This window comes from Barbus barbus (genome assembly GCF_936440315.1).
Source record: "Barbus barbus genome assembly, chromosome: 8".
NCBI lineage: Eukaryota > Metazoa > Chordata > Actinopteri > Cypriniformes > Cyprinidae > Barbus > Barbus barbus.
The window spans coordinates 377,501-392,500 of record NC_136736.1 but is presented as its reverse complement, the minus strand read 5'-3'; the positions used below and the strand labels follow the sequence as shown (position 1 = coordinate 392,500).

The 15,000-nt window shown below is 37.3% G+C and overlaps 1 protein-coding gene across 1 annotated transcript in view; it reads right to left on the bottom strand.

Moving 5' to 3' along the window:
- The window catches only part of LOC306874107 (integrin alpha-L-like), a 26,828-nt gene that overhangs the window by 9,433 nt on the left and 2,395 nt on the right, over positions 1 to 15,000 (bottom strand). Inside the window, exons 6-20 of the mRNA XM_079423878.1 lie at positions 7,038 to 7,168; positions 6,463 to 6,605; positions 6,062 to 6,212; positions 5,817 to 5,952; positions 5,661 to 5,734; positions 5,337 to 5,466; positions 5,117 to 5,259; positions 4,679 to 4,825; positions 4,299 to 4,490; positions 4,031 to 4,161; positions 3,748 to 3,896; positions 3,500 to 3,666; positions 3,305 to 3,427; positions 3,160 to 3,230; positions 2,893 to 3,034 (exon numbers count right to left, since the gene is read on the bottom strand). Coding sequence (XP_079280004.1) covers positions 2,893 to 3,034; positions 3,160 to 3,230; positions 3,305 to 3,427; positions 3,500 to 3,666; positions 3,748 to 3,896; positions 4,031 to 4,161; positions 4,299 to 4,490; positions 4,679 to 4,825; positions 5,117 to 5,259; positions 5,337 to 5,466; positions 5,661 to 5,734; positions 5,817 to 5,952; positions 6,062 to 6,212; positions 6,463 to 6,605; positions 7,038 to 7,168 — 2,030 coding nt within the window. The remainder of the gene's footprint in view (positions 1 to 2,892; positions 3,035 to 3,159; positions 3,231 to 3,304; positions 3,428 to 3,499; positions 3,667 to 3,747; positions 3,897 to 4,030; positions 4,162 to 4,298; positions 4,491 to 4,678; positions 4,826 to 5,116; positions 5,260 to 5,336; positions 5,467 to 5,660; positions 5,735 to 5,816; positions 5,953 to 6,061; positions 6,213 to 6,462; positions 6,606 to 7,037; positions 7,169 to 15,000) is intronic.

Below are 15,000 nucleotides of genomic sequence, written 5' to 3'. Positions count from 1 at the left end.
ATATATAAACTATACACAGTTTTCTACATTTGAGGCAAACCTATCCATCCATCTATTTTGAACTTTAAAAAGAAACAAATAAAACATTTAATCCAACATTATCTTTCTAGTAAAAATAGTCATATTAATTTATTTGCATTTTAGTTCATTTTTATTTAACTTCCTTACATTCACATTTGAATTGCAGTTCTGCATTTCTGCAAATCTCATGTTTGAACATGTCAGGAACTGAATTGGAATTTAAAGTTCAACTTAAAGTTCAGTTCAATTCTAAATGACACACAGCTCTGTTTAATAGTGTTTTACTGGAAATAAAATAAAAACCATTTTTTGTAGTGAATACCGGTTCTAATTCACACAAACATTTCTGAAGATGGAAGGACTATAATCTCTCTGAGGTGCTAAATCATTCAGGGCTTTATAAGTAATTAGCAAGATTTTAAAATCTATACGATGTTTAGCAGGGAGGCAGTGCAGTGTTGACAGAACCAGGATAATATGGTCATACTTCCTGGTTCTAGTAAGAACTCTAGCTGCTGCATTTTGGACCAACTGGAGTTTGTTTATTAAACGTGCAGAGAACCACCCAATAAATAATCTTACCTTGAAGTCATGAACGCATGAATTAATGTTTCTGCATTTGACATTGAGGACACAGGTTGTAGTTAAGTAATATTTTTAGATGAAAAATGCGGTTTTACAAATGCTAGAAACATGGCTTTCAAAAGAAAGATTGCTATCAAACAGCACACCTAGGTTCCTGACTGATGACGACGAATTGAGAGAGAAGTCATCAAGTGTTAGACAGTGTTCTAGGTTATTACATGCAGAGGGCTTTTGTCTGATAATTAACTTCTGTTTTTTTTTCAGAATTTAGCAGTAAGAAATTACTATTCATCCATTTTTTATGTCAACTACGCTTTCCGTTAGTTTTGCAAATTCATTGGGCTGTGAAGAAATACAGAGCTGCATAACAGAATGAAGTGACAAGCAGTGAAAACTACCAACAGAGAAAGCTAACACTGTGTTTCCTAATTATATTTCCCAAGGAAAACATGTAAAGTGTAAAAAGTAACGGTCCTAGTGCTGAGCCTTGAGGTACTCCGTACTGCACTTGTGATTGGTATGATGACGGTCAGATAAGTACGATTTGAACCATGCTAATGCACTTCCACTAATGCCAACAAAGTTTTTTAGTCTATTCAAAAGAATGTTGTGGTCATTATTGTCGAACGCGGCATTAAGATCCAGTAGCACTAATAGAGAGATACAACCACGATCAGATGATAGAAGCAGGTCATTTGTAACTCTAATGAGAGCAGTCTCAGTGAAATCCTCACATATACCATTTTACTCTAAGAAGGAAAATAGTTGTGAGGATACTACATTTTTTAGTATCTTTGACAGAAAATGGGGATTAGAAATTGGTCTGTAATTAACTAATTCTTTAGGGTCAAGTTGTGGAGAAGTGCAAAGGAGCCAGGCCACGGGGTTCATAGAGCTGGTCCACGGCCCTCAGCGGTTGTACGCTGTCCTTCATTTTCTCTGCGCTCGGGCAGCTGTACCGTCATTCCCTCGCAAGCAATCCCCGTGCTCTGTGTGTGGATGTAAGACTTAACATAAGAGTCTTCATTTTCTCCCAACATCTGAGCTGCTGAGGACGCTGTGGATTACTTTCATTTTTCAAGGTAATGCGCCTCAAAATCTACCTAAATACGTGCATCACTCCAGACTCCTTTGTGAATGTCATGTCATTATAGTGCTTAGCATTTTTACCATATTTGTGTTTGTACATTAAGTATTTTTAACTGATAAGCGCCGTGCTTGTGAGATTAGTTCATGCCGTTCGTAGCGTGAGATTAGTTTGTTAGCGCAGTCGCGCGGCTCGGTCCATTGATCCAATGACAGGTCAGCGCGAGCGCAAGCTCTGTAACATCACGCTGTTTCATCACACTTTCAGCGCATTTGGCTTCCCATATGTACGGCTGAAAACCGGTTATGATGCTCCTACCAGCTGTTTATTGCTGTAGATATTACATTTACATTTAGTCATTTAACAGACGCTTTTATCCAAAGCGACTTACAAATGAGGACATAAGAAGCAATCAAAACCAACAAAAGAGCAACAACATGCAAGTGCTATTACAAGTCTTGGTTAGCCTAACGCAGTACACGTAGAAAGTTTTTTTTTTGTTTTGTTTTTTTTACGAAAACAAGTAGATAGAATATAGAACAAAGAAACCTAGTGTTTTTTTGTTTGTTTGTTTTTTTTGTATTTTGTTTTTTTATAAGAAACATGTAGATAGAATAGAAAAAAGAAAGCTAGTGTTAGTTTTACAAGGAAAGCTAGCAGTTAGAGAATAAATATGCAACTGATAAAGGGTCAAATGTGCGTGTATTTTATTATTGTTTTTAAATAAAAAGAAGACAGATATATAAAATAAAATTAGAATAGAGAGTGCTAGAGTTAGAGGGTCAAATTCCAAAGATGGAATGATATGCGATGCAGAGAGACGTATACGCCATGCCCTCTTCAGGAGACGGGGTGGGAATATGCAGTTAATTTGCATTTAAAGCCATACACTCCAAATCAGCTCTTTTTTAGACCCCCCCCCCCCCCAAATTACATTTTTCAGCTGTTATAATAAATGATCTGTTGGGTATTTGGGGCTGAAACCTCACACACACATTCTGGGGACACCCAAGACCAATATTACATCTTGTAAAAAGGGGCATAATAGTTGTCCTTTAAGAAGTGAACGGAGTTATTATTAAAGCAGCAGAATGAAATTTAGTTAATTGTGTTGTCTGATAAGAATTTAGCTAAAACCATTTTGATGAGGGTTTTTATTAAGTTTTTGACTCTATAGTTTGACATTCTGGCAGCAGTACCTTAATGGCTTCAAATTTTGAGAGTGAGAGTCCTTCTGGGTAATGCAGCACTACGCTGGTGTTGAAGGAGTCATCGCCTGGGTTTGCCAGCGATACGAGGATGCTGAAATGAGCTTGATTCACCACCACTAACGTGTCGTTCCTGCAGAACAAACCATCATTTCAATAGAAAACCAAAACCTGATGAAGGTTGGCAGTATTCAGAAGCATTTACAATCATATTTCACATTAACATCATGTCTAATTTATTTATCAGTTGTTTCTCACGTAAAACTGAAGTTCAGCTTCAGATCGGCCACACAGCTGTTGTTTGAATTACAGTTCCTTTGAAACGGCACCTTGTCACAAGCAAAAGAAAAACTTTTACTGAGCTTTTGAATGTCTCAGAAAAATCTGATATTTGTAGACTCACCTCGACATACTCCTCTGTCCTGCTGTGAATGTCAAGAACAGCCATAGAGTTTCCAGACAACATCTCAGTTTGTGAGAAATTCATTCGTATCTTCAGAGGAGAGACTGTGTCTGCAACACAGCGCTGAAAAAACACAACGTTCACCGTCAGACTGAAGCTCTGTGATTAGCTGGAGCTGTGATAGACGACACGTACCATCATGAAGATGGAGAAGTTGAAACAGGAGAACCCAGAATCCAGCAGGACGGACTGCTGCAGAGTCCTGGACGACGAATCCATCGGATCAAAGAATCCTCGACTCATTTTTCGTACCACGTCCACATTCAGATTCAGAGAAACATTCAGGTTCTTCTCCAGAGATCCTGAGAGACATGAGAGGGTAAGACATGGAGGCTGTTTTCTTCATGTGACAGAGAGACTCTCTGAAACTTTACTGATGTTACCTGTGCTGCTGGTGTGCTCATTCACTGTGAAACATGACGTGAGATTAAATGCGTTAAATGTGTTGTCACTCGGACATTCAAAGTAGTTCAGACTGATTTCCTTTGGAATGAAACTGAGCTGCACAGATACAGACATCACAGGTCGAGCCCTGAGAAGAGAAAGAAAACAATCAAAAGCTCATGATACCAAACAGTGAGACAAATTTTGTTTGTTTGTTAATAATGTGATAAATTCGGTAGTTTGGCACCTCAAATTTACTCTCCAAACTAAAGAATGACGTACTTGAGCAGGACGATCCCTCCTTGTGCTCCGATCACGATATCTGTCAGATTATCATGGTTCATGTCCATCTGACCGGACAGAGACACTCCGAACTGCTGCAGACCGGGCAGAACCGACCGTGCTGGGATCCTCTAAACACACACAAACAGATCTACTGTATCACAGCGGCTCAGCATTGTGTCTGTCTGTTTATCTGGGAACATATTCTGGGTTAAATGTGGGCACAAACACAGAGTTTGGGTTTGAGGGAAGCACAGCAAACTCTCACCTGAGGAGCGTGTTCAGGGTTTATGCCATGTGTCCTGTCACCCAGATAGATGTAGACGACTCCTTCATTCTCCAGCGGAGCTCCGACCGCCACATCTGACAGACTGTCTCCATTCAGGTCCTTTAGTGAAGCCACAGACGCAGCAAACCTGCCTGTGGTGGATTCGCTCAAATTCAGCGTCTTCTGAAAATACTACAGAGAGAGAAAGTGAACAGAACATGACCAGCACCAGTGCAATTTCTACGACTTTCACATCATAGGAACCAATGACAGCAGCAATCCCAATGGAGTAACATGATGGTGACGACTAGCAGTCTTCCAGTTACCCTGAAGCTTGTTCATGAAGAACATCATAATAAGAGTGTTGAATCTGTGCGTACCTGCTCTGATAAAGGGTAGACGTACAGCCTCCCTTCAGCCCTCGGCTGAGACTGGTAAAATAATGGAGCTCCGACCAGAAGGAAATCTGAGTCTCCATCAGAGTCCACATCCAACAGACTCAGAGACGCTCCGAAATATGAGCCAATCTGAGGACAGAAATCAAAATGAATGGAATTGCATTGTAACATATGCTTTTATAGCCTGATGTTTACAGATGAAATATGAAAACAACACGTTCTGCTTCACAAAGACGATGTCACACAACACTGGCTAGAAATGAATGAGGTTTGTTTGTTTTTTGGTGAAATACTGAAACTCGTGAGAGTGTGTGTGGTTTGAAGGGTCTGCTGATCTTCTCAGTGGACTGCAGGTTTAGGAGCCCCTGGTCTCACTGATGAAGAGGGTTAATATTGTGTCTGAGGGTTTTCTTCACTGACTTGTTCTCCGCTGATGTTCCTCGTCACCGTCCATGTGTGTTGCTTCTTGGTGAAGAGGGTCACCAGACCCGTGTGTTCGGCCCGCGGCGCTCCAGAGAACAGAAGAGAGACGCCGTTTCTCATTCCCAGCACAGTAGAATAACCTGAACATCATCAGCATCATTAAAACACACACAAACTCTTCACATCACACAAGGAACAAACAAACTCTCCAACATACCCATGTACGAGTCTTTATTTACAGCTGGATCGATGATCTCCATCTCTCTGAACTCAGATCCTGATCCTGTCACTTCATACAGAGCTCCACGCCACTCATTCGATCCGACCGAACCCACGATCACAGAGTCCTGGAGCAAACACAGCAGCTTCAGCATTGGTTTATTACACACAATAATAGAGAGAGATCAAAACTGCCCTTCTCGTCAGCTGAGAAACATTGACATTGAATCTTTGAAAGATGTATACTAAAAGTAAATGTAAAAAGTAAAAAAGTACTATGAAGTAAAATAATTGATTACTTCATATGTGACATCTCTCTTACCTCCTGGTAGATGACACTGAATCCACTCTGTGATAACTCTTTCTGTCTGTCTCTACCGAGTGCATCCTTTGACCCTGAAACACAGAAGGAAAACACTTTGTCAGTGGATTCTTCATTAGCTGCTTTTATTCCACTTTCCTCATGTTTGCATTTTACCTTCAATGTTGTAGATCTTTTTTTGCAGGTTGTCAAGAAGTCCTTTGAGTCCATCGTACTTATCAATGTAGAAGGTGTTGTTGTGTTTTGGTTCTGATGCCAGCTGAGTGAGTGTGGTTAAATTAACCCTTCCCACCTGAACAACAGTGTGTAGTGTGTCATTTCTGTATGTCTAGCAACACCAAATCACCAAACTATCTGAACATACAGTGTAAATGACATGCTTGAGCTTTAAGGAAACTCACCCCAATGATGTAACGGAGGATATTCTGCTCTTCACATCTCTTGAGGACATTATTATTATCGTTGTCAGAGGGGTCTCCATCTGTGATGATCACCAGAGCTTTCTGAGCGTTGAGATTGGCTCCAGACGACACGTTATTCAGCAGATTCTTTCTGGTGATATAACAAATCATATATTATGACATATGAACAGCTTTCAGCCTCAATGTCAATGTGCTTCCGTATTTTCTAGACCAATGTGCTTTAACTTCTAATTTATAGAATGAAATGAGTCAAACTTCAGCGACAGTGTTTAACAGTCCAAAAACAGAGTAAAATTACAGCCTGAACCATATCAACTTTTAACATTATTTCTTAAACTGTAAATTCAGTCATCATTCATAATCATATGAGTTTCACTCACAGAACGTAGTTGATTGCTTTGTGTGTGTTTGTGAGAGATTTCATGTGTTTCTCTTTCATGAGTTTCTCTTCAGCAGAGCCGTTCTGATAGTCGTTGAAGTCAAACACAGTTTGTGTTTCTGATGAAAACTGGACAGCAGCAAACTGACTCACAGAAAGATGACAAATAACAACATTGTCAGCATTAGACGTCATGCTCACACCTCAATACACACTACAGTATTTATCTTATGAACTATTTCCAGCAGGCACACAACGACATAAGATGTTGATATTTGGTTAAATTTCGGTTGCGTCGTCGGGTGACCAAACTTCTACGTAAATTCAACATCTAATGTCAATCTTAAATTGATGTCCAATACCGATGTCAGCTGACATTGATATGTTGTTGTTTTTAGGTTGTGTAACCAAATTCCAACGTTAAGTCAATGTCAAATTGACGTCAAATACTGATGTCAACCCAATTTTCATTTTCAATCAAAATGCAATGTCTGTCCAGCGTCATGTCAAACATCAACCGTGCCTGCTGGCTTACATGTTGATGTTTCCAAATTCATAGCTGATGGATTGTTTTACCTTTATGGATGAGTTTGAAAGTTTTTTCATAACATCGTTAATGAAGACTTTGTTCATTTCAAACTCAACTGCTTTCATACTGCTGGATCCATCAAAGAAAAACACCAGATTGACTTCTCTCTTGGTGCATTCTGCAGAAACATCACAGCAAACGCAAACGCAGTTGTTATTATAGCAATCTAACCAAATCCATATTTGTTTTATAAGTACAGTATATAATGCAATATTGTGTATTTAATCTTTAATTGAGTTGTCAAAAATTATACCTCCAAATAAATTTAAATAAAGAAGCAAAATAGTTTGCAGTGTTAAAGTTTGGAACTGTTAAACTGCTTCAAGTGCTAGAAGCCTTGGTTTGTGTGAGAGACTCATCAGAACTATTGAAGTCTAAGATTGTTAAACTTAAGTCTTGGTTTGTGTGAGAGACTCATCAGAACTATTGAAGTCTGAGATTGTTAAACTTAAGTCTTGGTTTGTGAGAGACTCATCAGAACTATTGAAGTCTAAGATAGTTAAACTGAAGTCTTGGTTTGTGTGAGAGACTCATCAGAACTATTGAAGTCTGAGATTGTTAAACTTAAGTCTTGGTTTGTGAGAGACTCATCAGAACTATTGAAGTCTGAGATTGTTAAACTTAAGTCTTGGTTTGTGTGAGAGACTCATCAGAACTATTGAAGTCTGAGATTGTTAAACTTAAGTCTTGGTTTGTGTGAGAGACTCATCAGAACTATTGAAGTCTGAGATTGTTAAACTTAAGTCTTGGTTTGTGTGAGAGACTCATCAGAACTATTGAAGTCTGAGATTGTTAAACTTAAGTCTTGGTTTGTGTGAGAGACTCATCAGAACTATTGAAGTCTGAGATTGTTAAACTTAAGTCTTGGTTTGTGTGAGAGACTCATCAGAACTATTGAAGTCTGAGATTGTTAAACTTAAGTCTTGGTTTGTGTGAGAGACTCATCAGAACTATTGAAGTCTGAGATTGTTAAACTTAAGTCTTGGTTTGTGTGAGAGACTCATCAGAACTATTGAAGTCTAAGATAGTTAAACTGAAGTCTTGGTTTGTGTGAGAGACTCGTCAGAACTATTGAAGTCTGAGATTGTTAAACTTAAGTCTTGGTTTGTGTGAGAGGCTCGTCAGAACTATTGAAGTCTGAGATTGTTAAACTTAAGTCTTGGTTTGTGTGAGAGACTCATCAGAACTATTGAAGTCTGAGATTGTTAAACTTAAGTCTTGGTTTGTGTGAGAGACTCATCAGAACTATTGAAGTCTGAGATTGTTAAACTTAAGTCTTGGTTTGTGTGAGAGACTCATCAGAACTATTGAAGTCTAAGATAGTTAAACTGAAGTCTTGGTTTGTGTGAGAGACTCGTCAGAACTATTGAAGTCTGAGATTGTTAAACTTAAGTCTTGGTTTGTGTGAGAGGCTCGTCAGAACTATTGAAGTCTGAGATTGTTAAACTTAAGTCTTGGTTTGTGTGAGAGACTCATCAGAACTATTGAAGTCTGAGATTGTTAAACTTAAGTCTTGGTTTGTGTGAGAGACTCATCAGAACTATTGAAGTCTGAGATTGTTAAACTTAAGTCTTGGTTTGTGTGAGAGACTCATCAGAACTATTGAAGTCTGAGATTGTTAAACTTAAGTCTTGGTTTGTGTGAGAGACTCATCAGAACTATTGAAGTCTGAGATTGTTAAACTTAAGTCTTGGTTTGTGTGAGAGACTCATCAGAACTATTGAAGTCTGAGATTGTTAAACTTAAGTCTTGGTTTGTGTGAGAGACTCATCAGAACTATTGAAGTCTGAGATTGTTAAACTTAAGTCTTGGTTTGTGTGAGAGACTCATCAGAACTATTGAAGTCTGAGATTGTTAAACTTAAGTCTTGGTTTGTGTGAGAGACTCATCAGAACTATTGAAGTCTAAGATAGTTAAACTGAAGTCTTGGTTTGTGAGAGACTCATCAGAACTATTGAAGTCTAAGATTGTTAAACTTAAGTCTTGGTTTGTGTGAGAGACTCATCAGAACTATTGAAGTCTGAGATTGTTAAACTTAAGTCTTGGTTTGTGTGAGAGACTCATCAGAACTATTGAAGTCTGAGATTGTTAAACTTAAGTCTTGGTTTGTGTGAGAGACTCATCAGAACTATTGAAGTCTAAGATAGTTAAACTGAAGTCTTGGTTTGTGTGAGAGACTCGTCAGAACTATTGAAGTCTGAGATTGTTAAACTTAAGTCTTGGTTTGTGTGAGAGACTCATCAGAACTATTGAAGTCTAAGATAGTTAAACTGAAGTCTTGGTTTGTGTGAGAGACTCGTCAGAACTATTGAAGTCTGAGATTGTTAAACTTAAGTCTTGGTTTGTGTGAGAGACTCATCAGAACTATTGAAGTCTAAGATAGTTAAACTGAAGTCTTGGTTTGTGTGAGAGACTCGTCAGAACTATTGAAGTCTGAGATTGTTAAACTTAAGTCTTGGTTTGTGTGAGAGGCTCGTCAGAACTATTGAAGTCTGAGATTGTTAAACTTAAGTCTTGGTTTGTGTGAGAGACTCATCAGAACTATTGAAGTCTGAGATTGTTAAACTTAAGTCTTGGTTTGTGTGAGAGACTCGTCAGAACTATTGAAGTCTGAGATTGTTAAACTTAAGTCTTGGTTTGTGTGAGAGGCTCGTCAGAACTATTGAAGTCTGAGATTGTTAAACTTAAGTCTTGGTTTGTGTGAGAGACTCATCAGAACTATTGAAGTCTGAGATTGTTAAACTTAAGTCTTGGTTTGTGTGAGAGACTCATCAGAACTATTGAAGTCTAAGATAGTTAAACTGAAGTCTTGGTTTGTGTGAGAGACTCATCAGAACTATTGAAGTCTAAGATTGTTAAACTTAAGTCTTGGTTTGTGTGAGAGACTCATCAGAACTATTGAAGTCTGAGATTGTTAAACTTAAGTCTTGGTTTGTGTGAGAGACTCATCAGAACTATTGAAGTCTGAGATTGTTAAACTTAAGTCTTGGTTTGTGTGAGAGACTCATCAGAACTATTGAAGTCTAAGATAGTTAAACTGAAGTCTTGGTTTGTGTGAGAGACTCGTCAGAACTATTGAAGTCTGAGATTGTTAAACTTAAGTCTTGGTTTGTGTGAGAGGCTCGTCAGAACTATTGAAGTCTGAGATTGTTAAACTTAAGTCTTGGTTTGTGTGAGAGACTCATCAGAACTATTGAAGTCTGAGATTGTTAAACTTAAGTCTTGGTTTGTGTGAGAGACTCATCAGAACTATTGAAGTCTGAGATTGTTAAACTTAAGTCTTGGTTTGTGTGAGAGACTCATCAGAACTATTGAAGTCTGAGATTGTTAAACTTAAGTCTTGGTTTGTGTGAGAGACTCATCAGAACTATTGAAGTCTGAGATTGTTAAACTTAAGTCTTGGTTTGTGTGAGAGACTCATCAGAACTATTGAAGTCTGAGATTGTTAAACTTAAGTCTTGGTTTGTGTGAGAGACTCATCAGAACTATTGAAGTCTGAGATTGTTAAACTTAAGTCTTGGTTTGTGTGAGAGACTCATCAGAACTATTGAAGTCTGAGATTGTTAAACTTAAGTCTTGGTTTGTGTGAGAGACTCATCAGAACTATTGAAGTCTAAGATAGTTAAACTTAAGTCTTATTTTGTGAGAGACTCGTCAGAACTATTGAAGTCTAAGATAGTTAAACTTAAGTCTTATTTTGTGAGAGACTCGTCAGAACTATTGAAGTCTGAGATTGTTAAACTTAAGTCTTGGTTTGTGTGAGAGACTCATCAGAACTATTGAAGTCTGAGATTGTTAAACTTAAGTCTTGGTTTGTGTGAGAGACTCATCAGAACTATTGAAGTCTGAGATTGTTAAACTTAAGTCTTATTTTGTGAGAGACTCGTCAGAACTATTGAAGTCTGAGATTGTTAAACTTAAGTCTTGGTTTGTGTGAGAGACTCATCAGAACTATTGAAGTCTGAGATTGTTAAACTTAAGTCTTGGTTTGTGTGAGAGACTCATCAGAACTATTGAAGTCTGAGATTGTTAAACTTAAGTCTTGGTTTGTGTGAGAGACTCATCAGAACTATTGAAGTCTGAGATTGTTAAATTTAAGTCTTGGTTTGTGTGAGAGACTCATCAGAACTATTGAAGTCTAAGATAGTTAAACTTAAGTCTTATTTTGTGAGAGACTCGTCAGAACTATTGAAGTCTAAGATAGTTAAACTTAAGTCTTATTTTCTGAGAGACTCGTCAGAACTATTGAAGTCTGAGATTGTTAAACTTAAGTCTTGGTTTGTGTGAGAGACTCATCAGAACTATTGAAGTCTGAGATTGTTAAACTTAAGTCTTGGTTTGTGTGAGAGACTCATCAGAACTATTGAAGTCTAAGATAGTTAAACTTAAGTCTTATTTTGTGAGAGACTCGTCAGAACTATTGAAGTCTAAGATAGTTAAACTTAAGTCTTATTTTCTGAGAGACTCGTCAGAACTATTGAAGTCTAAGATTGTTAAACTTAAGTCTTGGTTTGTGAGAGAGACTCGTCAGAACTATTGAAGTCTGAGATTGTTAAACTTAAGTCTTGGTTTGTGTGAGAGACTCATCAGAACTATTGAAGTCTGAGATTGTTAAACTGAAGTCTTGGTTTGTGTGAGAGACTCATCAGAACTATTGAAGTCTAAGATAGTTAAACTGAAGTCTTGGTTTGTGTGAGAGACTCATCAGAACTATTGAAGTCTAAGATTGTTAAACTTAAGTCTTGGTTTGTGTGAGAGACTCATCAGAACTATTGAAGTCTAAGATTGTTAAACTTAAGTCTTGGTTTGTGTGAGAGACTCATCAGAACTATTGAAGTCTAAGATTGTTAAACTGAAGTCTTGGTTTGTGTGAGAGACTCATCAGAACTATTGAAGTCTAAGATTGTTAAACTTAAGTCTTGGTTTGTGTGAGAGACTCATCAGAACTATTGAAGTCTAAGATAGTTAAACTGAAGTCTTGGTTTTCTGTGAGAGACTCATCAGAACTATTGAAGTCTAAGATTGTTAAACTTAAGTCTTGGTTTGTGTGAGAGACTCATCAGAACTATTGAAGTCTGAGATTGTTAAACTTAAGTCTTGGTTTGTGTGAGAGACTCATCAGAACTATTGAAGTCTGAGATTGTTAAACTTAAGTCTTGGTTTGTGTGAGAGACTCATCAGAACTATTGAAGTCTAAGATAGTTAAACTGAAGTCTTGGTTTTCTGTGAGAGACTCATCAGAACTATTGAAGTCTAAGATTGTTAAACTTAAGTCTTGGTTTGTGTGAGAGACTCATCAGAACTATTGAAGTCTGAGATTGTTAAACTTAAGTCTTGGTTTGTGTGAGAGACTCATCAGAACTATTGAAGTCTGAGATTGTTAAACTTAAGTCTTGGTTTGTGTGAGAGACTCATCAGAACTATTGAAGTCTAAGATAGTTAAACTTAAGTCTTGGTTTGTGAGAGACTCATCAGAACTATTGAAGTCTGAGATTGTTAAACTGAAGTCTTGGTTTGTATGAGAGACTCATCAGAACTATTGAAGTCTGAGATTGTTAAACTTAAGTCTTGGTTTGTGAGAGACTCATCAGAACTATTGAAGTCTAAGATAGTTAAACTGAAGTCTTGGTTTGTGTGAGAGACTCATCAGAACTATTGAAGTCTGAGATTGTTAAACTTAAGTCTTGGTTTGTGAGAGACTCATCAGAACTATTGAAGTCTAAGATAGTTAAACTGAAGTCTTGGTTTGTGTGAGAGACTCATCAGAACTATTGAAGTCTAAGATTGTTAAACTTAAGTCTTGGTTTGTGTGAGAGACTCTTCAGAACTATTGAAGTCTGAGATTGTTAAACTTAAGTCTTGGTTTGTGAGAGACTCATCAGAACTATTGAAGTCTAAGATAGTTAAACTGAAGTCTTGGTTTTCTGTGAGAGACTCATCAGAACTATTGAAGTCTAAGATAGTTAAACTGAAGTCTTGGTTTGTGTGAGAGACTCATCAGAACTATTGAAGTCTGAGATTGTTAAACTTAAGTCTTGGTTTGTGTGAGAGACTCATCAGAACTATTGAAGTCTGAGATTGTTAAACTTAAGTCTTGGTTTGTGTGAGAGACTCATCAGAACTATTGAAGTCTGAGATTGTTAAACTTAAGTCTTGGTTTGTGTGAGAGACTCATCAGAACTATTGAAGTCTAAGATAGTTAAACTTAAGTCTTGGTTTGTGAGAGACTCATCAGAACTATTGAAGTCTGAGATTGTTAAACTGAAGTCTTGGTTTGTATGAGAGACTCGTCAGAACTATTGAAGTCTGAGATTGTTAAACTTAAGTCTTGGTTTGTGTGAGAGACTCATCAGAACTATTGAAGTCTGAGATTGTTAAACTGAAGTCTTGGTTTGTGAGAGACTCATCAGAACTATTGAAGTCTGAGATTGTTAAACTGAAGTCTTGGTTTGTGTGAGAGACTCATCAGAACTATTGAAGTCTGAGATTGTTAAACTTAAGTCTTGGTTTGTGAGAGACTCATCAGAACTATTGAAGTCTAAGATAGTTAAACTTAAGTCTTGGTTTGTGAGAGACTCATCAGAACTATTGAAGTCTGAGATTGTTAAACTGAAGTCTTGGTTTGTGTGAGAGACTCATCAGAACTATTGAAGTCTGAGATTGTTAAACTTAAGTCTTGGTTTGTGAGAGACTCATCAGAACTATTGATTTCTAAGATAGTTAAACTGAAGTCTTGGTTTGTGTGAGAGACTCATCAGAACTATTGAAGTCTAAGATTGTTAAACTTAAGTCTTGGTTTGTGTGAGAGACTCATCAGAACTATTGAAGTCTGAGATTGTTAAACTTAAGTCTTGGTTTGTGTGAGAGACTCATCAGAACTATTGAAGTCTAAGATTGTTAAACTTAAGTCTTGGTTTGTGTGAGAGACTCGTCAGAACTATTGAAGTCTAAGATTGTTAAACTTAAGTCTTGGTTTGTGTGAGAGACTCATCAGAACTATTGAAGTCTGAGATTGTTAAACTTAAGTCTTGGTTTGTGTGAGAGACTCATCAGAACTATTGAAGTCTAAGATTGTTAAACTTAAGTCTTGGTTTGTGTGAGAGACTCGTCAGAACTATTGAAGTCTAAGATTGTTAAACTTAAGTCTTGGTTTGTGTGAGAGACTCATCAGAACTATTGAAGTCTGAGATTGTTAAACTTAAGTCTTATTTTCTGAGAGACTCGTCAGAACTATTGAAGTCTGAGATTGTTAAACTTAAGTCTTATTTTCTGAGAGACTCATCAGAACTATTGAAGTCTAAGATAGTTAAACTGAAGTCTTGGTTTGTGTGAGAGACTCATCAGAACTATTGAAGTCTAAGATAGTTAAACTGAAGTCTTGGTTTGTGTGAGAGACTCATCAGAACTATTGAAGTCTAAGATTGTTAAACTTAAGTCTTGGTTTGTGTGAGAGACTCGTCAGAACTATTGAAGTCTAAGATTGTTAAACTTAAGTCTTGGTTTGTGTGAGAGACTCATCAGAACTATTGAAGTCTAAGATAGTTAAACTGAAGTCTTGGTTTGTGTGAGAGACTCATCAGAACTATTGAAGTCTAAGATAGTTAAACTGAAGTCTTGGTTTGTGTGAGAGACTCATCAGAACTATTGAAGTCTAAGATTGTTAAACTTAAGTCTTGGTTTGTGTGAGAGACTCATCAGAACTATTGAAGTCTGAAATTGTTAAACTTAAGTCTTGGTTTGTGTGAGAGACTCATCAGAACTATTGAAGTCTAAGATTGTTAAACTTAAGTCTTGGTTTGTGTGAGAGACTCATCAGAACTATTGAAGTCTGAGATTGTTAAACTTAAGTCTTATTTTCTGAGAGACTCGTCAGAACTATTGAAGTCTGAGATTGTTAAACTTAAGTCTTATTTTCTGAGAGACTCATCAGAACTATTGAAGTCTAAGATA